Genomic DNA, 27,397 nt, shown 5'->3' with positions numbered 1-27,397 from the left:
ATATACATTTTACAAGATTAAAATCTAAGTTTCATAACTTATGGTTTCATTAAAGTAAAGATCCAAGTTCTATAACTTAGGATCTAACTTAAGAACACTAGATCTAGACTTTCTAGTCTAGGATCTTTAAGATCTAACTAAGATCTAAGTTCTACAACTTAAGATCTTGTTTATTTAGTTTACTTACAAGTTTATAGCTTAATATTACTATTAGAACTCTTGTATGTGTCGGATCTAAGATCTTGATGTAACTTTGGTTCATCAAACTACTTACAACCCTTAAATGAGTTGTGATACTTATCTTAGACTTACACTAGTGTTATGATGGTCAAAACTTGGTAAATATGATGCAAACACATCAACGAGTTGTACACTTGAAGCTATAAGCATCAAGGATGAGAACCGTGATGAACATCAAGCACCAAGAATCCATCAGAACACCTTTCTTACTGTTTTCTAGGTCTTATCAGACCACCTGGGCTACTGGATATCTGATTTTCAGTTAGTTCAGTTCGAGTAGATGATTTTCTGTTTAGACCCCGTCTTAATCCGAGTTAGGTTTAGGATCTATGGGGTCCCGAAAGTCACTACACCCTATTAACACTGTGCTGAAATTTCTGACCTACTCGCACTTAAACCGTCACCATGGTCAAACGAAGACGAGTTTGGTTCTGTAAATTGGTCAGTATCTAGGGGACTCATATATGGAGCCATGGCCACTGGTCTCACCCCATTTCAGTTTGTATAGAGGTCGTGGTGACTGAACGAAGTCAGTCCTTGTTTCAAAACCTAGTCTTGACTTAAAACTTACTTTACACTTTTTGTTTAATGATGAATGATGATGGTACTTAAGACCTAATTTACACACTTTTAAACCTTTGGGAACGATTTACTGACTTAGTAACTTTTGACTTAGTTTGAGGACCTTCCGGACCAACCACTTGCTTACTATTCCCGCGTATCGACTTTTACTACTTTCCACTGTGAGTTATAGCATCCCCTTTTACTTTAACTATTTTGGGACTGAGAATACATGCGCGTTTTGTGTTTTACATACTAGGCACGAGTACTTAAACTTTATATATGTGTGGGTTATACAACGGCATAAACTTTCCCCTTAGCTCGGTAACGTTTAGTCATTGGTCTTTGAACCGGTGAACGCGAATCTTAGATATGGATCCATAGGGTTTGACATCCCCACTCGGGCTAGTCACGCTAGCATTTAACGGGTGTTTAATACTTCGTAAACATACGCACTCGCCAAGTGTACTTTTAGGGGGTTATAAACGTTAAGTTAGTTACCAAGTGCCCACAGTTGAACATATACTTTTCATATTGTTTTGAAACGCTGTTTGAAGCACGGAAATCTCGTGGCCTACCTTACATTACTGTTATATTTAAACTATAGCTCACCAACATTCGTGTTGACATTTTTAAGCATGTTTTTCTCAGGTGCTTAAGGGTATGATTGCTTCCGTTGTACTAGACTTGCTGTAGACTCCCACTGCTTTTAGAGATATCTCCGCATGAACATTTATTTTGCATTCAAACTATGACACTTTTGAAACAATGATTTGTAACGACCTATGGGTCACGTACTATTATTAATGCCTTCTATTCGTAGAAGCACACTTTCGTATGTTAAACATTTGACGTTGGTTAAGACGTCACCTATATTCATGAATGCAAACTTATTTTGAAACGGCATATAGTATTTGATCTTGTAATGATCCTGTTGTTGATGATTCGTACACGATGGTTTTGTACGGGGCATCACATTGTAGTTCGTCGATAAAACCGTGCCAAAACGAGATAGTATACACGTGTAACATATGTTTTGAAGTCGAAAGAATTTGTCATTCATTCGGAAGCATAAATATGGTTCAGCAATAATCGAAGGTGTGTCCCTGGTATGGTTGTTATCAATATTCTCGGAGTTTTCAGATCTCCAATAAGAAAAATGAAGTCATGTACATGGCACATGATGGTGATTAGGTTGATCGAGTCCAACCACCATCACGTGTCATTAGAACTTTGGTATGACTTACCGTAATATAACCACGTTGATTGAGTGTCGTTATATTACGCTAACTCATACCTCCATTCCCACATCACTCCATAGATTCAAGTTCGTGTAATCGTGAAGATTTAAAATGAACAAAGTATAGCGACATCTCTAACGTGACTCGTATTGAATCGAAAGAATTAGTGCAACTCTGAAGATGCGTATCCCGAGGGAAGTGTATAATTGGTTGTTCACGTCAATGCGGTTCAAGTCAAACAATAATGTCTTTAGGTACGAAAAGAGTAACGAATTATGATAACGAGTAGTACGTAACCGTAGTGATAGATAGTGATGACGATACCCATCTAAAGTAGTGGTGGTAACTTTACAACACTTGTGGATAGTAAGCCGGGATGGTGATGAATAACAATCGAGGAGACAGAGTTCCCGAACTAGTGTGACTAATGAAGTCGTCGTCATCCTTACGCGTATGAATCTTGAATTTACGTGTGTTACCAGAAAGTGGCAGAATACGAATTCGTATGATGAAAGTTTGGTACCATTATGGAGTTCACCTAAGAATATTCAAGTATAAATGCACAAGTAGTCAAGTAAGTGCTATATATAGCAAATGCAAGTCAGGATGCAATGATTAACTATCCGGTTGTAGTCTAGATTCACTAATGTGTCCTAACGACTCTGTCAGACACACTAATGCACATCCTAGATCCCTACAACCAACGCTCTGATACCATCTGTAACGACCCGACAAAATCGTCATTGACGGCGCCGTTAACTTAGGTCCCGTTACGTGGTCATAGTCCATAAATGAGACGCGTTTGACCAAAATTATGTCGCAATCATTTGAAACGTACAAGACTTACAAAGTTTAGTTTACCAAACGGCTCGACAACAAGTTTAAGTTTACAAAAGTATGAAGTATTAATGAAATAACTTGCGACATAATAAGTTGAAAATCACGGTTGCTATAAATAGCGTAAATATGTAAACAATATGCTTGAATCCAAAGGTGCTATCACTAGCGTATGTATGTATGCTTGACTCCAAGCAAGTAATCAGAGTGTATGCATGTATGCTTGACCCCAAGCAAGTATAAGTGTACGCGGAAGCATGTATCAAATAGCCATTCATGAACCTGAGAAATATATAGAAAACTGTCAACGAAAAATGTTGGTAAAATCATAGGTGTATTAATAAATGTTGTTTTTGAACCACAAGATTTTGTATTTCCATAACGTTGAATATCCAAATCGTTTGCATTCCAAAAGTATGTTCGCGAGCACCCAATTATCAAGACTTAACTTTCCTTCCATAGAACCCCATCACAATAGTGTTAGAACATACACTGTTTTTCGAAAATATATTTCATCCGCATAACGGTAGCAAACCATCCGAATGAGGGTTTGTCAAACCCGTATGGCCATACAACATAAGTTCTCGCTTACACCCGGCAAGTGTAACTAATGATAATCGAATTGAGGATTTTTGTTCAAACTCGCTGTGGAATGTTTGTTTCTTCGTACTTGTGTTCAAAGCATAAAAGTAAGTAGTACAAGATATAACAAAGTATATGTTTCTCAGCCCACGATTTAAAAGAATAAAAGTTGTTGAAAAGGTGGGACTATGATCTCACCTCGGGTGCACGAGTATAAAAGTACTTCACAAAGTAAACGTGTGCATGAAAGTTGCTTAGCCTCGACCTAAACAAGTAAGTTGTATCAATTAACCGGTTACGACACAAGGTCGGCGAAATGTGTTCAATTAGTCCTATGACTCGTTATGACTCGATTATATAGCATGTGAATCACGTTGTCAAGTTTCATGCAAGAATCAAGTATAAAAGAAGATTAGAACGATTGCATAAGTATTTGGTTAAGTTTGACTAAAAGTCAAACTTTGGTCAAAGTCAACAAAAATGTCAACGTGTTCGGGTTGGGTCTCGGACAATTTTTCTAAGCTTAGAAGTCATATATAAGCATGTTGGCCAAGTTTTATGTCAATCGGAGTTGCGTAGCATAGTTAGAATTTTACGAAAATTGATAATTTTGGACAGCCCCATTTTCATGCTTTAAGCCGCGCCGTGGCTAGAGGAGCCGCGCCGCGGCTTAACACTAGAAAAAAATGCTGGGCTGTTTCATGTATATGCTCGAACCAAACTTCAAACAAACATAACTTATGAATTGTAAAAATTCAAAACACGTATCTTATATCGTTGGAAAGGTAATTTAACAAGGAATACAACTAAACACATTTCATTAAACAAAAACATCATTTACAATAACCGAAATCTCGCCGAAAGGTCATTATTTAACGTTTCAAGCTCAAAAATGCAAATGGTGATTCGAGAATCCAATTTACACATACGATACGCCGTTTCGAAGGTAATTAAACATACATTGCAACTAAATACTTACTAACAACATTACATAGCATTCAATGCATCAAAAATCCATTTTAAAGTTCATCAAACCCTAACCAAGAATCATGAAATCAATAATCATGTTAGTGAAGTTTTCCCAAGTCAACCTACACATCAAATTGAAGCTAATGATGCTAGTAACACATTTAATACATGAACTTTAACATTTAAACAACATTTAATCATCCAAAATTAAAGATTAAGCACACCCATTTCAAGTGTTCATGCTAGTTACTCAAAACAACAAATCGAGCAAACTAAACACATATTCATGTTAGACTTGAGCCATAGACACTAATTAACACCATTTCAAGTCAAAAACACTAAGAACATGAAATCTAGAGTTTTAGAAAAATTACCCAAACGAGATGAAATTGGTATCAAGTTGTAGAGGACGAAGAGAGGATTCCAAATATGTAATATGTTTTGATGTTAGCTTGCTAGATTTGATTTAGATGATGATTTTGTGATGAATGTGGAAAGGATGTAAGTTTGGAAGAGATAAATGAAAGAAAATCAAAAAGAAAAGAAATGAGGAGGAAATGGTGGGAGGTGATGACTAGTCAACCAAATTTGTCCAAGTGGCAAGATTAGTCCCTCAAATTTGTAGTCGGGTGCGGGAATTAATCAAACGAAATATTTTAAACGCGCTAGAGTAAACGGAAGATGTTATAATCCAATAACGGGAATATCAAGAACATTAGTTAACGAAAAGTACGAATATAGATGACGAAAGATATTATCTATAAAAAAAGACGGGTGTTAAAATAAATTAACGGAAAAAGACGGGATGTTACATGTTTAACACCCTCACTTATCCAAATCTCATTTGGATTTTGCACGATTATCAAAGTGTAACTATGTACGTGTTTTAACTTTTTAATTAAATTAAAGATTTTTTTTTTAGCAACAGCCATAAGAGCGCTAAAACTATTGTATGTAGTGCTACATTATTATTTTTAAGGTGACAATTTTTCTAATCTACCGCACTTTTAAGCGTGTTCACGATAACCATAAGTGATTTTATTCTTAGAATAATAATCATTAAATTAAGATAATTCTACAAGGACAGTGCACATGGTTTGTATCAAATTACAGGTTCAATGGATAATTTTCTTTTGACGTGATCACTTGGCCAGTCATTGTGGTTTGCAAATGTTGCATAGACAATCCCTTCGTTTAACGGGTGTTAAAAAATCATGTCGAGTCAAAGCACACGCCTTGCACACATGCCTTGTACATGAGGCACTGTCTTTGTAATAGTTGCAAACCACTCACACCGAGTGACTTTGTTAAAAAAACGTTTAGGAACTGATTCTCCAATTTTCAAACCATAGGGACTGTGCTTATAACTTTATTTTAAATTAATTCCCCTCACTCGTCTCCATATTTTTTGTTTTTTTAGGGTTTCTGTATCATAAACCCTAACATTTTTATTTCATTCAGATTACGTTATCGATTTCATTCTTCTTACTACTTCAAAGATGAGGTGATTTCAGTTTCATTCATTATTGCACACACGCACACACTGTCACACTCATACACGTGTGTTGTGCTTAAGTAAATTTTACTTAACTAAATTTAATTATATTTATTGATTTTGTTTTTATTTTCCAGTCGACCGATGGAAGAAGATGCACCAGTAAGTAATTGTAGTATGAAATTATAGGTTAATTTGAGTTAAGAGTATATTTTTTTAATGTAATATCTGGTTACTTATTTTTGACCAATTTTTTTTTGAACAAAATTAGGTTATCGATATATAATTGTTTCATGTTAAACCTTTTTGCAGACGAAGAATGAGGAAGAGGAGTTCAACACCGGTCCACTTTCTGTCTTGATGATGAGTGTTAAAAACAATACTCAGGTAACATTTTCTTTTTATATATTTACGCATTCAGTTTGCCCTCTATTAGTTAGTGGAACTGTTTTAAGATTTCAGTGCAACTTGAAAGGATTATTCAACTTTTAAATAGTGCCTCTGCATATAGGTCACAGTTAATATTGATTTTGTTTAGGCTGGTTTGTTTTATGTGATTGTGTTGCAAATGCAGGTTCTTATTAATTGCAGAAATAATAAGAAGCTTTTGGGCCGTGTTAGGGCGTTTGATCGGCACTGCAACATGGTACTGGAGAATGTTAGAGAGATGTGGACTGAGGTTAGTTCTGTCATGAAACTAACTTGTGTTGCAGTCCTTATCTTATTTTCATTTTTTGATTTGTTTTCTCTGTTCAAAAATGTTTTGTGCCTTCTATGATTTTGTAAATTTATTTATTTGCTAGGTGCCCAAGACAGGAAAAGGCAAGAAGAAAGCTCTTCCAGTTAACAAAGACAGGTTCATTAGCAAGATGTTTCTTCGAGGTGATTCTGTCATCATTGTACTTAGAAACCCGAAGTAAAAGGTATTATTCATTGTTTCTTTCATGTTTTCGTTTTAGCTTTTTCCTTTTCAAGATGACATGGTGTTTGCAAACTGTCCTGTGATGCAACGCAACTTATTGGTGCTCCTGCATTTTTTAAAATGTTTTTATGATTTGGGCTTGACACATACCTTGGTTAGTTTTACTCTCTGCCTTTTTACTAAGCCCTGCTGACCCCAAACTTCACTTGCACTATGCTGCAAGTTGTGTATGCACTTTGCGGTGCTTGATTGTGATGCAATTACATATATAGGGAAGTAAAAAATCGGAATGTTATACTTAACGTAAATCAATTAAATTTAATTCAATATGAATTAACGAGTGTGTGTTTGACTGTTTCTGCTGCAGTAGATATGATAACCAGTTTCTCCAGAAGCCATAGCATTTACTTTAATGATTCTAAGTATCACACCTAACTGACACCATGCATTGTTACCAGTTGATAAATTATTAAAATTTAAAGGAAGTTGGTATTTATCAGTTGATAGGCATTGAGGTTCTGGGAAGCAAATGGTGCTGTAATTTTATTCATGGTTACATATCCTGACAGATAATTATGTTAGTATGCGTTGATGGTTATCAGTTGATAGGTATTGAGGTTCTGGAATGTCAGTTCAGTTGCGGTAGTTACGTGTCGACTGATTATAATATCTTATGTCACTCTCATGCACTAAAATCACAACGGGCACTAGAGGAAGGTGTAGTGAGTAGATTTTTATTTGCTATAATGATAGTAGGTAGTTCTGTTTAATACCAGAAAAAGATAGGAATGATATTAAGTCATTCATTCAGTTTTTATGTCTTCTTTCTTGTTCTTTTAATACTTAAACTTCGGTCTTTATTCGGTCAAATTTGCATTGTGGATGGCCTTAATCTTGTGGCTTGAGCTCGGCCTGAACACCTTTACGAGTGAACTCGATAGCTCGATGTTCTTTCACGATGCTTGCTCAAGCAACGTTTGGAAAAAAATTGAATTCAACTTGAGAGCTTACATGGCTTGGAAATATCTATGACAAACTGTGCTCAAATATTAATCACACAAGCTCACTTAAAAGGTCACTAGAGTTTGACTTGATGGAGCTCGAGTCAATCGTTAATTGTAATTTTAATTGCACGATTTGAGCTAGATTAATGGCAGCCTCTCAATACTCATACATAGGACTTAAATAGCTCACTAAGAGCTCAAAGTTGAGCAGTGTTGCAAAACTCGGCCGAGTACTCGGGGAGAAATCAGAGGATCGGAGGAAACGATAAATCGGCCACAAACTCGGTCAAAACTCGGTCAACTTTGGTCAACTCAGTCAACGCCGGTCAAACCTGCAAATTTTTCATTTTTTTTGTTTCTCACCTTTTTCATTTTCTTGGGGGCTAGAAAATGAATTTTGATGACTGAAAGAATGATATTAAGTCATTCATTCATTTTTTATGTCTTCTTTCTTGTTCTTTTAATACTTAAACTTCGGTCTTTATTCGGTCAAATTTGCATTGTGGATGGCCTTAATCTTGTGGCTTGAGCTCGGCCTGAACACCTTTACGAGTGAACTCGATAGCTCGATGTTCTTTCACGATGCTTGCTCAAGCAACGTTTGGAAAAAAATTGAATTCAACTTGAGAGCTTACATGGCTTGGAAATATCTATGAGAAACTGTGCTCAAATATTAATCACACAAGCTCACTTAAAAGGTCACTAGAGTTTGACTTGATGGAGCTCGAGTCAATCGTTAATTGTAATTTTAATTGCACGATTTGAGCTAGATTAATGGCAGCCTCTCAATACTCATACATAGGACTTAAATAGCTCACTAAGAGCTCAAAGTTGAGCAGTGTTGCAAAACTCGGCCGAGTACTCGGGGAGAAATCAGAGGATCGGAGGAAACGATAAATCGGCCACAAACTCGGTCAAAACTCGGTCAACTTTGGTCAACTCAGTCAACGCCGGTCAAACCTGCAAATTTTTCATTTTTTTTGTTTCTCACCTTTTTCATTTTCTTGGGGGCTAGAAAATGAATTTTGATGACTGAAAGAATGATATTAAGTCATTCATTCATTTTTTATGTCTTCTTTCTTGTTCTTTTAATACTTAAACTTCGGTCTTTATTCGGTCAAATTTGCATTGTGGATGGCCTTAATCTTGTGGCTTGAGCTCGGCCTGAACACCTTTACGAGTGAACTCGATAGCTCGATGTTCTTTCACGATGCTTGCTCAAGCAACGTTTGGAAAAAAATTGAATTCAACTTGAGAGCTTACATGGCTTGGAAATATCTATGAGAAACTGTGCTCAAATATTAATCACACAAGCTCACTTAAAAGGTCACTAGAGTTTGACTTGATGGAGCTCGAGTCAATCGTTAATTGTAATTTTAATTGCACGATTTGAGCTAGATTAATGGCAGCCTCTCAATACTCATACATAGGACTTAAATAGCTCACTAAGAGCTCAAAGTTGAGCAGTGTTGCAAAACTCGGCCGAGTACTCGGGGAGAAATCAGAGGATCGGAGGAAACGATAAATCGGCCACAAACTCGGTCAAAACTCGGTCAACTTTGGTCAACTCAGTCAACGCCGGTCAAACCTGCAAAATTTTCATTTTTTTTGTTTCTCACCTTTTTCATTTTCTTGGGGGCTAGAAAATGAATTTTGATGACTGAAATTGGAAGTTATTTGTCAGAATTTGAGCCAAGGAAGAAAAGCTTAGGGAAAAAAGAGTTAAAAATATAAATAAATGGGATGAGAATAACATATGTGAGCTCTATAAGTTGATAAATAATATTCTAAACTTAAATATATATAAAATATACCAAAAAATTAAAAAGTCAACGAAAGTCAACATCCGAGTTCTCCCCGAGTCGCCGAGAACTCCTCAAAAACCTCATGCCGAGTTCTCTCCGAGTCGCGAGTTTTGCAACCTTGAAGTTGAGTTTATACAAGTGCTTATAACTCAATAAAAACACATAGTTTTGGCCATATGCTATGTAGCATTGAAGATAGTCATCATGAAGCCTGAGATATGATACCCTAGTTTGATGTGTGATTAGTTCTCTTGCTTTTGTTTAAGTAAGTTGATGGATGATAAATCAGCCAAATAAAGTTATTTAGCCCATCAACTAGTCGTGAAAACTGAGATAAAAATGAAGATTGCCCTAACCAGACAATATGTTATCATCATGTGTCATATACTGATGGTAGGAGTGGAAGTGGAATGAGAGGGAGGTATGATGCCCATTTCAAGCTAACATACATGTAATGTGACCACATTCGATTGCAAAATAAGGATAGTGGCCCATGACAGTGATTTAGTGAAAAATGATATTGATGAGGAACCACGAGTTAATAAAATATTAAGAATGTGGGTTCTAAATGTCGATAGGATTGTAGACACCAAAGTTTAATATTGAGAAAATATAGAAAGAGCGGGTCTGAATAGAGAAATTTGTGTCCCGAGATCACATCTCTATGTTATCATATATGACGAATGAAAACCATAAAAGCGGGAAATTAGGCCTGGCAATCAGGTCTGGTTGAGTCGGGTTTTGGTCTAAACAGACCAAACCCAAACGCGTCAGGTCAAGACTCTTTTTCTTCGTAAGATTTTCTAAATGAGATAGAAGCCTTACATTGAGCATAAATGAGCTATGTAGTTGGTAAATCATTAATATAATTAGATCTACACATGTTTCAAAACTCAAACATCTAACATATCCAGAGGTCAAACAATATGATCCAACATGGTTCAAAAGTCAAACATACAATCTGATCTAACATATTTTAATAGCCATACAGTTATAAAATAAACTTAAAAACAGGTATTTTGTTCGTTCTTAATCCTCACTCTCTTTCTCTACAATGCCACTTTAAAGAGCTAAATCTACTATGATATGAATCGAATCCATCTGAATCAACTGTTACACCTTTATCCCCATTTAAACTTCCTTTTCCTTGAGTCGAATCATGAATCACATTGGAGAATATTTTATACTCCATGTATAACTTCTTCAAATCGTTGACAACACTGTCCACTTTGTTTTAAGGCTTGTATCCTTGATTTCAAGTTTATTAAAACAACATTCCACTATCTTCACCTTATATCGTGGATTCAATATAATAGCAAAAGACAAAACAATACTATGACTCTTTCAATACTTGTTGAATTTTACCTTTATCTCACATGTCATTCGACTTATAATCGAGTCATAATTCTCTTATCTCTTTTTGTATACACCGTTGATTTTCCTACACATTATTAAAATACAAGTTATATGTTGGATAATAGCTCCCGAACAATGTTGTGATGACATAAAAAGGTATTCGAACTGTTTGATTGATTCTATTCTTGTCCACTCAAAATGTGTTCATGTTGTAAAATCATTATACACTAATTCCAATCGTTCATAAGTCCGTCTAATGCACAATCAATCATTAAATATGTAGAAGTCCATCGAGTAAGTAACTATGTCTTGACACACATGTCTACCACCTTTCAATGAAAGGTGTTTAATGGATTCGGAATATTTGAAACTTCTAGTCGCACTCCCTTTAACATATCGACCGACTCTTGAACTTTTTCAATGGCATCTAAATAACTTTCATTCCTAAATTGCTCAATAAGATTTAACACATGCTCTCCGCAATGTATGCATGAAAACCCTCTTGCAAAGCAACCCATCATTTAATGTTAAATGACTCTTTATTAAATGGTTAATCACATACACTGCTAATAGTGTACCACTGTGGGGAGGAGTTGTAACTTGAAAGCTTAACACTTTTTTTCTTAAAGCCCAACTTTCATTAACGTAGTGAGTAGTCAACGATATGTAACCATTAGTTGTAATGGAAGACCATAAATCGGATGTAAGACATGCTACTAGTTATGTTCCGTAACTTATGTTTAAGAATCTCTTTTTCTCTCTCATAAATCTTCAGATCCGCCTTTGCTTTTTTTCTTGTTATCGTCTTTGTATCTGGATGTAAAAATCTATGTGTAAGTAACTAGAAGGCGGATGTGGATCTTCCGAAGATTTTTCGGATCGAAAAAGCGATTGTTAAACATAAGTTAGGGAATGTAACTAGTAGATTTTGTTTTAAATCCGATTTTGTGGACATCTATTACAACCGTTGTCATATGTTTGTTAAATGCTCACTACGTTGATGAAAGTTGGGTTTTAATAAATAGGTGTTGAGCTTTCGAGTTATACCTCCTCTCCATGGCGGTACACTATTAGTAGAGTATATGATTAACTTTTTAAAAGGTTGTGACATTGAGATAAAAGCTTTCACGGTTACGTTAGATAATGCTTTATACATTAATAACTTAGTTGATTCTTTGAAGAGTCGTTTAACACCAAATGATGGTTTTCTTTGTAAGTGGAATTTCATGCATATACGTTGCGGAAAACATGTGTTAAATCTTATTGTGCAATCAGGATCAAAAGTTATTCAAAATGTCATTGAAAAAGTTCGAGAATTGGGAGCGAGACTAGAAGGTTTAAATTTTCCGAATGCATTGAACACCTTTCATTGCAGTGTGGTTGACATGTAAGTTAAGAAAATCACTTGATGCAATTCTACATATTTAATGTTTGATTGTGTATTAGTCTATTGGTGGGCTTTTGAACTTTTGCAGTTAGTAGATAATGATTCAACAACATGCCTAACACATTTAGAATAGACAAGAATAAAATCATTAAAATAGATCTTGGAAAATTTTTATGTCATCACAATATTGTTTTTTGGGAGTTATTATCCGGCATCTAACTTGTATTTTAATTAATGTGTGGAGAATTCAACGGTGTATACAAGAAAAAAGAGAATCTCATTTAATTATAAGTAGAATGACACGTGAGATGAAGGTAAAATTTGATAAGTATTGGAAGAGTTAATGTCTTTTGTTATTATCCTGGGTCCACGATATAAGGTAAAGATAGTGGAATATTGTTTTGATAAATTTGGCATCAATGATGCACGCCTTAAAGCAACAAAAGTGGACAGTGTTGTAAACGGTTTGAAGAAGTTATACATGGAGTATGAGATATGTTCCAATGTGATGCATGATTCGACTCAAAGAAGAGGAAGATGATTTGGAAGGATTGAATTCGTGTTAAAGTGATTTAACGATCCCGAGAATAAAAAGTCTCAACTTGATCAATACTCCTAACGATCGGCTTATGTTGGTGGATGATGAATCACTTCGTGTCAATCTGTTGCCAATAAACTTTTAGGCCTCGTATGAGAATGGAAATAAGCATATTAGTCTTATTTGCTTAATTAATGTATAAGAGACTTCTATCTCAAAAAATCTTACGAGGAAAACAGGTCTTGACCTGTTTAGGAAATCTAATCCGTTTGGGTACCCGATTGCCATGCTTAATTTTTTTACCCTCGTCTTCAACTTCTCGTTTATCAAAATTTCAGTTTTGGTCTTTTGGGTACGACTTGTTAGATCTATATGTTTGACCTGATGGACCTAAATTAGTTATTAGGCTTTTTAAAGATATTTGGACCCAGCAGGTTTGGAGTAGAATGGAAAGAACCCAATGGACCTATTTTCAAAGATTTGGGTTTGGATTGCCTGACATAGGAAGAACCAACATTATTCTTTAATCCAATCAGCATTCGCATCACGTATTTGATTGCATTTGATACACTATCCTTTCTTAATATTCATATGCTTAGCTAAGCATGTCTATTCTGTTGTTGCAGGACTTCATGGATATGGAGTTCTGTAACTCTAGTGCCGGATGTTCCACTAAATAACATCCCCCCATGTATTCATTTTTATTTGGTTGATATAAATTTTTCCGGGGTACCGTCCCCTTTTCCAAAAAAAAAAAACTCTAGTGCGATGTTGCGTTCACTTTGATATGCGAGGGAAGGAAAATACAACTAATAGTAGAGACTATAGGGAAGAAAAATACAACTAATAGTAGAGACTATCTTATGGTAATTGGTAATCATTGTATCTTTGTTAAATTCGTGGTTTGTATGGTATTTTTGTGATTGTCTTTTTTTTTTTTTTTTTTTTTTTTTTTGAAAAGTTATTATGTGATTCAATGACTTGTAACTTCCCTGCGGGTGTCTTTAGAGTTTGTCATGATTATGAAAGAAAACAGGACCCATGGCAATACATAACTTTCATTATGATAAAGTGATGCAAGTTTTAAGATGTTCTATTTTGAGTTATACACGTTTTGGGTCATCTTTTTTTATTTGGGTAGACAAATCTTATGAAATTGTTTGGGGTTCAAATTTCACTTGAGATAATATGACTTGATAATTTGTGGTATATGTAATCACGTGATTGAAAGGTGCGGTTTTGTCCGATCTTTGTGTTTTCACTCAATAAACATCGAAAAAAACGATGTCGCAATACTATAACGCGTTTGAAATGTGCGGTTTTGTCCGATCTTTGCTTTTCACTCAAAATAAACATCGAAAACAATGTTGCAAAACTATAACGCATTTGAAAGGTTCGGTTTTGTCCGATCTTTGCGTTTGAATTTTGTTAAAAAATTTTAAAACTGTCGTCAAATCTTTTTAAATTTAAAATGCAAGTGTTGGCATCAAATATTTTTATTTGCCACGCACGCACACGTTTTAGGGCGGAAATTCGAACCGCATTACAGGGATCCGAACCTTAAACCATCCCGAGTGGTAGGCGGGTCAGACTTGAGTCCTGAATACGGGTCGGTAAAACCTCTCCGAGGCAATCTGGCTTTCAAGATATAAATTCCATGGATATTTTTAAGAGGAGAGACTCGAAGTAGTTGTCACTAGGTCTTAAATTGATTAGATTTGGTGTGCCATGGCTGTCTTGTTACATTTGTGGATGATCTTCAACTATTTTACCAGTATATGTTTTGATAAGTATAAATTAGGGCTAGTTTAGTAAATTCGATTCATAATGTCTATTTATTTATGAGTGTGAACAATTAAATTGTGATAGAATTATCAGGACTGTTAATCATAGCTTTACTAGCAAAGGTTAAACCTACAATATCTAAATTCGGATGAAAATTATAAAAAGTATAAACATTCTCTTTTAGTATTGAACGAGCCATTACGTTGCATTCCCGAGTTTTTTTTAGGGTGGAAAGGAAAGGAGTTGAGCGGATTAAAAAATAATTGGCAATTCTCGAGTTTTTATTTTAAGTGGAAAGGAAAAGGGGAGGAGTGAATTTGGGAAGGAGAGTAAATGTTTTTGTTAACAACACTTACCGCTCATATTTGGGCGGATTGGAAGGAAAACCTACATGTTTATCTTAAAATTAAATCTAATCATCATATTATCTCATAAAAAAAATAATATATTAAAAAAAAAAAATAACTAACTATTTTTTCTCTACTTTTTCTCGTGTTAAAAAATAATATGTATAAAACTAATAACTGGCAAATGTTATATATTGATCATATAATTTATTTTTAAATCATGTTTGTTCAATACTTACAAATAATATATAATTGTAAAAATGTTTATTTTTCTTATATTCCTTTCCTTTCTTTTATTATCATTTCAACTCGAGGATACGTATAATTTATTTTATATTACATTCCTTTCAATTATTATTCTCTCCTCCTCCTGCTGCTGCTGCTGCCGCGCCCGCTGCTGCTGCTGCGGCGGCGCCCGCGAATGCGACCGCTCCCGCGACGGCGACGGCGACCACCACGACCACCACCGCGACCACCACGACGACCACCACGACCACCACCACGACGACGACGACTACCACCACGACGTATCATCTGAGATTTTAAATTGTTAAGTAAGCTAGTTATAATAACACATACACAAAGAACATAACGATATGGTCAGATCAATTGAAACTTACTGCTGTTATTTGATAGTTCATTAAGAGTTTGGAAATATTTTTGTTATCTCATACATGATTAAGGGAATGCTATACTTCGACATAATGCTACTGACTTTTTTCTATCTTTTGTAAGTGATTTGTGTGATAGTGTTTAATTGATTGAATTTGGGCATTTTAGATTATTGTGAATTGTATGTTGGTTTATTATTGTAAATTTTGACACATATGCCCTCACATCGATTTGGGGCTATTAAAGTGTTTTTACATGAAGAAAAAAATTAAATAAAAGGATGAAATTACCCTCACATGCGTGGCACATGTTAGGGGTTAACCTTTAAAAATAAACTGTCGTTAGCTGGGGTAGTAACTAGGTAACTTAATGAAACCACAGGTACCAACGATGCAAAATTTAAAGTTTAGGTGTTATGATGAAAAAATGAACAAACCACAGGTATCAACGGCGTAGGATATATATATATACATATATATATATATACATATATATATATATATATATATATATATATATACATATATATATATATATATATATATATATATATATATATATATATATATATATATATATATATACATATATATACATATATATACATTGTGTATTAGTATTATTATCAGTAATAATATAAATATTATTACAATTAGGATAGTGATATGATTATTATCATTAATAATATTTTTTTTTATCATTATTAAATATCATTATTTTTGGTATCATTTTTTATATTATTATTTTGGTATTATTATTAATTTAAATGTTATTATTTCTATTATTCTCCTTACTAACAGAAATTATATTTTTTTTGAAATATTATTTATTATTATTAATATTAAAAGTATTACAATTATTTATGTATATTAATTATTAATTATTAATAATATTTATATAAATATCATACGTAAAAATCATTAGGAATCAGATTCAGTTGAATGTCTCGATTAGAACTATAGCTAATTTTTGTTTTCTGTCTCAAGATTGTACAAATCAATTTCATAAGGAACAAAATCCGTTAGCCTTCACAATCAAACTGCACACTATTTTTGTTTCCTGTTAATGACTGATTAATGGTTACAAGTCGACTTCAAATCCATTACGGAACAAATAACAGAAATTTGTTACACATCACCATCAATTCCATTTTCTTTCTCTTCTTTTCTTCATCCCTGTCTGATCATGAAATATTCTGTTTACCACCATTACTAGATAACAAACAAGTATACTACTACAATTATACGTTTAACCTCATTTGATTCGTTTATATAACTACTATTAACTCTTGCTAATGGGAATTAAAACAGAAATTTACGAAACCAAAACTTACTTGATTATCACCATCTCCTTCACCCTTCTCTCTCACTCATATCTCTCTCTTCTCCATGATTAAACGAACACCCAACATCTCCACTTGCAACTTGGTTTCTTCTATATTTTATTACCATTGGAGATCATTACAACTATCACCCTTTTGTTCGATTTACACCATCTGCAACCAACACGGCGAATTCTTTATGCTGGAGTAACAATCGACACACACTACCACCTTTCTATATTTTTCTCATTTCATGTTTTCATCCAACATAAACAAATCACCATTTCATTTTTTTTTCTTCTTCACCTCCTTGGTAAAAACCGCCGCTATCACCTATATTATCACCACCTTCGATCATGTTGCTATCACTTCTTCCTATTTCGAATAGGGTCACTAAACCCAACCCAATTGCTCATGAAGCTGCGGATATAATTTTTTTCCATCCAAACGATCACCATAAGATGAGTATATATACCAAGATATCATGAAAAGCATGATATAGACAAATGAGTACCCTTTTTCCTTTTCATTTATGCCGACACTTGTTTCAATATGATTTGGGCCATCGAATATCGAATACTTTCATTGTGGGGCTGCGGTATATATCCTTTTTGTCGAGCACTAACTAAAGTGCCATGGGTTCATTTAAAAAAAAAAAGGGTAATGAAGATATGGGACGGATGGATTATAGAATACAACACCAAATTCAATATTGCATGTGGACATGGGATCTAATGGCCAACCAGTGGATAATCCATGATACCTAATGCTTTCAATTTTTTTTAAAGTGAAGTCCCACCCATAAGATAAAATTGCCGTTAATCATAAACACTTTAGTAAGTGGACGTTTTTATTTTATTTTATTGTTTTGATTTGAGAGACGTAAAGTTGAGGAGACTACTTGATGTTCCTAATTTTTTTTCCCGCAACCAATGATGATAGTATGATCATCAAAGAATGGTGATCATAAATGGAGAACGAGATATTGATCACAAATATTCAAATGATCGAGTAGATTGATGATGTTTAGATGATGCGAAGATAATGATGTGTTGAGGAAGATGGTAACAGTTTCGTATGTGTTAAATATTTAAGTGAACGATTTATTACAGAAATGAACTAATGGTTCAACGGTTAGGAGGGTGTGGGTGTTTAGCGGGAGGTCTTGAGTTCGAGTTCGGGCTGAGACAATTTATTTTGTTGGAGCTTTTTAAGGTAGTACTTCTATTTTCTTTTATTAATATTATTAATTGTTATGATATAAAAGAAGATATATTAAGATGAAAGTGAATATGGTTATGATTACGCTTAATGATATAATTAAGACATTAAGTATTAAGAACGATGTTATTATTATATAGACATGATAAAAATGAATGTTATAAGTTATAATCATAAAACTAAATCAAGTACTATTTTTTTATTATCATTATTACTATTACTTTTACCATTTTTATTATTATTATTATAACTATTTTTATCATTATTATTATTAAAAATTTCATTATTTTTTATTATTATTATTATCATCATTAACCCTAAGTATTATTATCATTATTTTAGTATTATTATAATTAGTATTTTTACAAACGAAAGATATCTATATAAAAAATATATATTTAACACATATATCATAAATATACGAATATTACATAATATTATGTTTTTAATATATTAACTAATATAATATTATATATATAACATTAATCAAATTATTATATATCATATAAGTATTATAACAAATTATAAGTATTAATATAATTATATATAAAGATATTAACCTTATTACATTATAAAATATATATAAACTAAATTGATTTCATAAATATGTATTAATATATATACCTGATATAGGTTTGTGAATCCGAGGCCAACCCTGCATTGTTCAAAGTCGTCATATGTATTTTTACTACAAAATACATTATGTGAGTTTCATTTGCCTTTTTACCCTTTATATTTTTGGGCTGAGAATACATGCGCAATTTTTATAAATATTTTACGAAATAGACACAAGTAATCGAAACTACATTATATGGTTGAATGATCGAAGCCGAATATGCCCCTTTTTGCTTGGTAGCCTAAGAATTAGGGAACATCACTAATTTTGAGAATTAGTGCACGCCTAATTGACGCGAATCCTAAAGATAGATCTATTGGGCCTAATGAACCCCATCCAAAGTACCGGATGTTTTAGTACTTCGAATTCGTTTTTATCATGTCCGAAGGATTTCCCGGAATGATAGGGGATATTCTTATATGCATATTGTTAATGTCGGTTACCAGGTGTTCAATCCATATGAATGATTTTTGTCTCTATGCATGGGACGTATATTTATGAGAACTGAAAAATGAAATTCTTGTGGTCTATTAAAATGATGAAAATGATTGATTATGATAAACTAATGAACTCACCAACCTTTTGGTTGACACTTGAAAGCATGTTTATTCTCAGGTATGAAAGAAATCTTCCGCTGTGCATTTGCTCATTTTAGAGATATTATACTTGGAGTTTTTCATGACATATTTCAAAAGACGTTGCATTCGAGTCATTGAGTTCATCAAGATTATTATTAAGTCAATTATAGTTGGATATATTATGAAATGGTATGCATGCCGTCAACTTTCGATGTAATGAAAGTTTGTCTTTTAAAAACGAATGCAATGTTTGTAAAATGTATCATATAGAGGTCAAGTACCTCGCGATGTAACCAGATGTAATGTATTCGTCCTGATGGATTAGGACGGGTCCTTTTAGTTGGTATCAGAGCGGTGGTCTTAGCGAACCAGGTCTTGCATTAGTGCGTCTAACTGATAGTTGTTGAGATGCACTAGTGGGTCTGGACTTCGACCGTGTCTGCATGTCAAAAGTGTTGCTTATCATTTAGTGTCGAAAATTATTTGCTTATCATCCTTAAAGTCTAGACACGTCTTACTGCCTCTATTGTATAGACAGTGTATAGATAAATTCATATATTAGCGTATCTGTTATTGTTACCTTTGTCTGACAGCTTTCGTAGATTCTTCCGTAACTTATGGGATTTTAGTATTATATATGCATATGTAAATTATGTATTGCAGGGTACTAATCTACATCCTATAATCTATTTCTTATCGAAAATCCTTCATCTGATCGTACGAGATGAATCCCTCAACCAGTTCGAGTCCTCAGATTCCGATAGTTATTCCGATAGTTATTCCGACAGCTATTCTGAAATGGATGTTCACCTAAGCTCCGGAAATAGCGTCACCGGAATGAATCAACCAATCAGCCATCATCAATTCTGGATGAATTGGGGCTGAGTTCGTAGTCGACTCAATCAATGGAGACGAGAAGAAGGCGATATTTTCCACCAACCAAATTTCCCTCTTGACGAAGAACCTGAAGCACTTACCGGCGAACCTGCTCGTAATACCATTTTCTCTCTCATTTCCAGAGTACCTCGTCATGATTATATACTATCTCGAATTCTAGATCTTATTCATCCGCTCGTTCCGACCGACAATCATCCTGGAATAATAGAAGAAGTCAACAAACTTCGCGCTCGAGTAATCAATTTGGAGACTATGGTGCAAAATTTACCAGCTTCAGCAACATCACCGACACCAACAGTACCATCAGTAACAGCACCTGTACCATCAACAATCCATGCCTCAACATCTCATTCTGTACCTCCAGCATAATCATCGTACTACATGACATCCTACATCGATTATCTTCGTTCTACGTATCGTTATACCTCATTTATCTTCGTTCGTCATGACGATTATGTAATCTCTAATGTTTTAGAGATTATGTATTCTTGTTCTAACGGTAAAGCAAATGAGATTAATATCATATTAACTCATTAAATCCATGATTACATCTGAAGAAAATATATATGTATATATGTTTTCATAAAGATTGTAATTAAAAATTCTTTTGTACAAATTGTTAATGATGAAAATATTTTAACGGGTAGGTAATACCCAAGGAATATTTAGATTTCACATTAATAAATTACACTGTACATTCTTCGAATCTGATTCAACAAGCCATTTACTATCCTACTTACATCCACAGATATACGTATCCGTTCACCGCAGAATAACCCTTTTCATTCAATTTCATATTTGGATTTTGACCTATCAGAATCCGACAAGTGGCATAATGAAGAAAACATTGGACAAAATAAAATTTGTTAGAAACAAACAAATTAACTATGAGAAATTTTGTTAAGAATCCAGCTAACAAAATCCTAGCTAACTGTTCCTAGCTAACTGTTAATTCCCTATTACATTATCGCAATTTAATTATCGCAATTTATTTATCGTAATTTATTATCGCAATTTTTATTCTCGCAATTTTATTTATCGTCATTTAATTTCTGTTATTTATTTTACGCACTTTAAATATCGGGACACGTATACAAGGTTTTGACATATCATATCGACGCATCTATATATATTATTTGGAATAACCATAGACACTCTATATGCAGTAATGCGAGAGTTAGCTATACAGGGTTGAGGTTGATTCTATAATAATATATATACTTTGAGTTGTGATCGAGTCTGAGACATGTACACGGGTCACGATACGTATTAATTAATTCGAATATTATATATTAAACTATATATGAATTATTGGACTGTTAATTGTGGACTATCGACTGTGGACTAATAACATTGGACAATTAAAATGAATTAAAATATTGATTATAACATATGAAACTAAACATTTCTTCAAGTTGCCACTTGATCTCATCTTAAACCTCATTTGTATCTTGACGATTACAATCTGCGTTCAAACCTTTCATGATTCTTGAAAACACCCCAATCGAAAGGATGAATCAACCGCACTTTACCTACGGAAGAAAAGATTGATACATATAGTTATGCACCTGAAAAACTCTCGGAAACTGAGTAAACGTTTAACACGTAGCTGTGCTAATTCCTTTAACGTTGTTATTACCGAAAATAATTTTGCAATCTCTTTCCAAATTAACAAATTTTGTCACAGTTCCAGCAAGTCAACTTCGACTTTCATTCGGATTAGCCTTATTATAGCCTTGATATATAAGTCTGCCTTTCGTCATCGTTGTCGGGGAACCTTTTATATTCCGCCACATTAGCAGTAAACTTACCAGCAACTTCATTACTCATTGGCTTAAGTCTCTTCGAAGAACCATTATATTTGTTCATTAAAACCTTATCATGTATTCGTCTGCATCTTGTAACGAGTATTGTCATACCAATTACCGGGAATCAGCAATCAGTATTTTGAATATCGCAACAATTCTACAACAACAGTTATAGGTATACATATAACCTTTATCTCTTAGAATTATGACCTTCCATTCTGAAATTTTGAAAAGCACCTAGTCTACGAATCAATACTCGGAATGTTGAAAAAGCTGAATGAAGCAGCAAAAACTGTAAACGATCTTAACAGCCAGAAGTTTGATAATAAAGAATAGTATGTTGGAAAAGCTCAAAAAAAATAAAAAAGTTGGAACTGGAAAACGGATTGAGCTAACCACGAAGGAGGCCAAGGACAAATACAAGGACCAAACCCTATATTCAAAGAATCCAGATAATTCTGTATCCAATGAAATCTTTAGAGAAAACCTTGCTCTATACTCATATTAAATCTTGTGGAAAATCTTTCTTCATCAACCTTCGATCTTAGAAATTCTGAAAATATCATCATAAATATCTTCGATATTTCTGAGGATATTTTCATAACTCTTCTTATCCGAAATTAGTTATCTCTTCGTGCTATCTGTGTTACATCATAAAAGAAACTATTTTAGTTTCTAAATTCTAAAACCTTCAAGTTTAAAATATGAATGATTTTGAAGTAGTGTTGGGAACTGAAGCATGAGTTAGTATAATATAATGACACTTGATCAACGTGATTATATTACAGTAAGTCATGCTGAGTTTTTAATGGGACGTGATGATTCACAGATCATAACGTCATCATGTGCCATGTTACATAACTCTTTCATTCTGCTTAACTTCTGAACACATTAAGATAGTATATTCTTGATAGTTCTATTCTCAGTGATTCTGGTAATTTGACAAATCAAATCGTGCCATTACATTCTTTCTTGTTTAGAACATTAAGTTCATTCGAATTTCCATACTTACGAATTCTGGACCGTTACTCGCTTTACCAAAGATCGAGAAGATAATAAAAAGGCAAAGAGCTCCAAGATATAAGAGAAAATATAAAGCCCAATAACAACACGGAGGTTACAAACCGTGGATATTAATACGAATAGCAATATAAAGACACGGTAGAATTAAGAATAGTATCACCCCAAGGTAATAGTAGAAGTAAACAGATTTTTCTGGTGGAAGATTGAAAGGAAGGATGACAGAAATGATAATTAGGAAAATATCAAGGATTAGAATGAGATTAAGCATTTTCACAATCTTTTGGATGTAGGAACTAAGAAAGAAAGTATAAGAATGGTGAGAATAATGGAACGGAAGAGTTTAATTTATAATGGAAATATCAGACAGAGTAATCGAGGCAGATCACCGTATTTAATTATAGAGATCTTAATTTTCTTCCTAGCCGAAGAATCAAATCTTTTAGATTTCGAAGATTTTCTTTGAAATCCCTTGAAATCTGGAATTCAACCATGACTAGTCAAAAGTCATGATGAAACTTGTCTGTCTCATTTCACTATTTAGTGATAACTTCATTTGTACTCTTCGAGTAATCGAATTGTTTTAATCAAATTACTCACTGATGATAAAACTCTAAATTTTTAGCTTGTATGCGTCATGAAAACATACTTATTGTCAGCCATGACCACCACAATCAAATTTCAGGACGAAATTTCTTTAACGGGTAGGTACTGTGACGACCCAGAAATTTTCGACCAAATTTAAACTTGATCTATATATGTTTTCGACACGATAAGCAAAGTCTGTAAGGTCGAGTCTCAAAAAGGTTTGAACTGTTTCATATAATCAATTGACCTTCGACTGCTCTCGACGATTCACGAACAATTAATTTTAAATAGATATTTGTGTATGTATATATAAATAATAATTCGAAATATAAATTGAAGTATATTATATGTTGTTGTTATTAAAAATTAATAAAATAAAAATAGGATATTATAATAATTATTATTTAAAATATATCTCTATATATAAATTATGGATATTAAAAATAAATATTAAATGATTGTAATACTCATTTGATGTTTCGATTGATATTAAGCAAGTTAAATTATAGTTGTTATAGTAATATTATTATTACTTTCAATATTAACATCTATATTAGTATTATTAATATTATTATTTTAAATATATGACGTATAAGATATAAAAAAACGGATATATATATATATATATATATATATATATATATATATATATATATATATATATATATATATATATATATATATATATATATATATACACACACACACACACATTGTGTATTAGTATTATTATCAGTAATAATATAAATAGTATTACAATTAGGATAGTGATATGATTATTATCATTAATAATATTTTTTTTATCATTATTAAATATCATTATTTTTGGTATCATTTTTTATATTATTATTTTGGTATTATTATTAATTTAAATGTTATTATTTCTATTATTCTCCTTACTAACAGAAATTATATTTTTGTTTGAAATATTATTTATTATTATTAATATTAAAAGTATTACAATTATTTATGTATATTAATTATTAATTATTAATAATATAATATTTATATAAATATCATACGTAAAAATCATTAGGAATCAGATTCAGTTGAATGTCTCGATCAGAACTATAGCTAATTTTTGTTTTCTGTCTCAAGATTGTATAAATCAATTTCATAAGGAACAAAATCCGTTAGCCTTCACAATCAAACTGCACACTATTTTTGTTTCCTGTTAATGACTGATTAATGGTTACAAGTCGACTTCAAATCCATTACGGAACAAATAACAGAAATTTGTTACACATCACCATCAATTCCATTTTCTTTCTCTTCTTTTCTTCATCCCTGTCTGATCATGAAATATTCTGTCGACCACCATTACTAGATAACAAACAAGTATACTACTACAATTATACGTTTAACCTCATTTGATTCGTTTATATAACTACTATTAACTCTTGCTAATGGGAATTAAAACAGAAATTTACGAAACCAAAACTTACTTGATTATCACCATCTCCTTCACCCTTCTCTCTCACTCATATCTCTCTCTTCTCCATGATTAAACGAACACCCAACATCTTCACTTGCAACTCGGTTTCTTCTATATTTTATTACCATTGGAGATCATTACAACTATTACCAACACAGAGAATTCTTTATGCTGGAGTAACAATCGACACACACTACCACCTTTCTATATTTTTCTCATTTCATGTTTTCATCCACCATAAACAAATCACCATTTCATTTTTTTTTTCTTCTTCACCTCCTTGGTAAAAACCGCCGCTATCACCTATATTATCACCACCTTCGATCATTGTTGCTATCACTTCTTCCTATTTCGAATAGGGTCACTAAACACAACCCAATTGATCATGAAGCTGCGGATATAATTTTTTTCCATCCAAACGATTACCATAAGATGAGTATATATACCAAGATATCATGAAAAGCATGATATAGACAAATGAGTACCCTTTTTCCTTTTCATTGCCGACACTTGTTTCAATATGATTTGGGCCATCGAATACTTTCATTGTGGGGCTGCGGTATATATCCTTTCTGTCGAGCACTAACTAAAGTGCCATGGGTTCATTTAAAAAAAAAAGGTAATGAAGATATGGGACGGATGGATTATAGAATACAACACCAAATTCAATATTGCATGTGGACATGGGATCTAATGGCCAACCAGTGGATAATCCATGATACCTAATGCTTTTATTTTTGTTTTAAAGTGAAGTCCCACCCATAAGATAAAAGTGCCGGTAATCATAAACACTTTAGTAAGTGGACGTTTTTATTTTATTTTATTTTATTGTTTTGATTTGAGAGACGTAAAGTTGAGGAGACTACTTGATGTTCCTATATTTTTTTTTTCCGCAACCAATGATGATAGTATGATCATCAAAGGATGATGATCATAAATGGAGAACGAGATATTGATCACAAATATTCAAATGATCGAGTAGATTGATGATGTTTAGATGATGCGAAGATAATGATGTGTTGAGGAAGATGGTATCAGTTTCGTATGTGTTAAATATTTAAGCGAACGATTTATTACAGAAATGAACTAATGGTTCAACGGTTAGGAGGGTGTGGGTGTTTAGCGGGAGGTCTTGAGTTCGAGTCCGGGCTGAGACAATTTATTTTGTTGGAGCTTTTTAAGGTAGTACTTCTATTATTATTATTATTATTATTATTATTATTATTATTATTATTATTATTATTATTATTATTATTATTATTATTATTATTATTATTATTATTATTATTATTATTATTATTATTATTATTATTATTATTATTATTATTATTATTATTATTATTATTATTATTATTATTATTATTATTATTATTATTATTATTATTATTATTATTATTATTATTATTATTATTATTATTATTATTATTATTATTATTATTATTATTATTATTATTATTATTATTATTATTATTATTATTATTATTATTATTATTATTATTATTATTATTATTATTATTATTATTATTATTATTATTATTATTATTATTATTATTATTATTATTATTATTATTATTATTATTATTATTATTATTATTATTATTATTATTATTATTATTATTATTATTATTATTATTATTATTATTATTATTATTATTATTATTATTATTATTATTATTATTATTATTATTATTATTATTATTATTATTATTATTATTATTATTATTATTATTATTATTATTATTATTATTATTATTATTATTATTATTATTATTATTATTATTATTATTATTATTATTATTATTATTATTATTATTATTATTATTATTATTATTATTATTATTATTATTATTATTATTATTATTATTATTATTATTATTATTATTATTATTATGATTATGATTATGATATAAAAGAAGATATATTAAGATGAAAGTGAATATGGTTATGATTACGCTTAATGATATATTTAAGACATTAAGTAACACTGAAATGTCCCGTTCTTATTGATTAAAAACGTTCCATATTAATTGATTTCGTTGCGAGGTTTTGACCTCTATATGAGACGTTTTTCAAAGACTGCATTCATTTTTAAAACAAACCATAACCTTTATTTCATAAATAAAGGTTTAAAAAGCTTTACGTAGATTATCAAATAATGATAATCTAAAATATCCTGTTTACACACGACCATTACATAATGGTTTACAATACAAATATGTTACATCGAAATCA

General features: G+C 32.3%; 1 protein-coding gene across 3 annotated transcripts; it reads left to right on the top strand.

Moving 5' to 3' along the window:
• The first annotated feature begins 5,793 nt into the window (after positions 1–5,793).
• LOC139875496 (uncharacterized) lies at positions 5,794–13,807 on the top strand. Of its 3 annotated transcripts, XM_071862833.1 has the most exons (7): positions 5,794–5,934; positions 6,063–6,087; positions 6,238–6,312; positions 6,500–6,604; positions 6,729–6,848; positions 13,564–13,598; positions 13,705–13,807. In XM_071862833.1, the coding sequence occupies exons 1-5, from the start codon at positions 5,930–5,932 to the stop codon at positions 6,843–6,845; spliced, it is 327 nt and encodes a 108-aa protein (XP_071718934.1). In that variant the 5' UTR covers positions 5,794–5,929; the 3' UTR covers positions 6,846–6,848; positions 13,564–13,598; positions 13,705–13,807. The 3 variants fall into 3 exon arrangements, with proteins under 3 accessions (XP_071718934.1, XP_071718942.1, XP_071718937.1); XM_071862841.1 differs by lacking the exons at positions 13,564–13,598; positions 13,705–13,807 and adding an exon at positions 7,215–7,698; XM_071862836.1 differs by lacking the exons at positions 13,564–13,598; positions 13,705–13,807 and having other exon boundaries at positions 6,729–6,994.
• Positions 13,808–27,397: the final 13,590 nt, after the last annotated feature.

The sequence above is a fragment of the Rutidosis leptorrhynchoides genome, chromosome 1, assembly GCF_046630445.1.
Source record: "Rutidosis leptorrhynchoides isolate AG116_Rl617_1_P2 chromosome 1, CSIRO_AGI_Rlap_v1, whole genome shotgun sequence".
NCBI lineage: Eukaryota > Viridiplantae > Streptophyta > Magnoliopsida > Asterales > Asteraceae > Rutidosis > Rutidosis leptorrhynchoides.
The sequence above is the reverse complement of the archived record's forward strand: the minus strand, read 5'-3'. Positions and strand labels throughout refer to the sequence as shown.

What these genes read in the sequence shown, in the direction of transcription:
- LOC139875496 (XM_071862833.1), top strand. An exon ending in CGATGGAAGAAGATGCACCA is followed by an intron (nt 6,088 to 6,237) that starts GTAAGTAATTGT and finishes ACCTTTTTGCAG; the next exon opens with ACGAAGAATGAGGAAGAGGA. An exon ending in TTAGAGAGATGTGGACTGAG is followed by an intron (nt 6,605 to 6,728) that starts GTTAGTTCTGTC and finishes TTTATTTGCTAG; the next exon opens with GTGCCCAAGACAGGAAAAGG.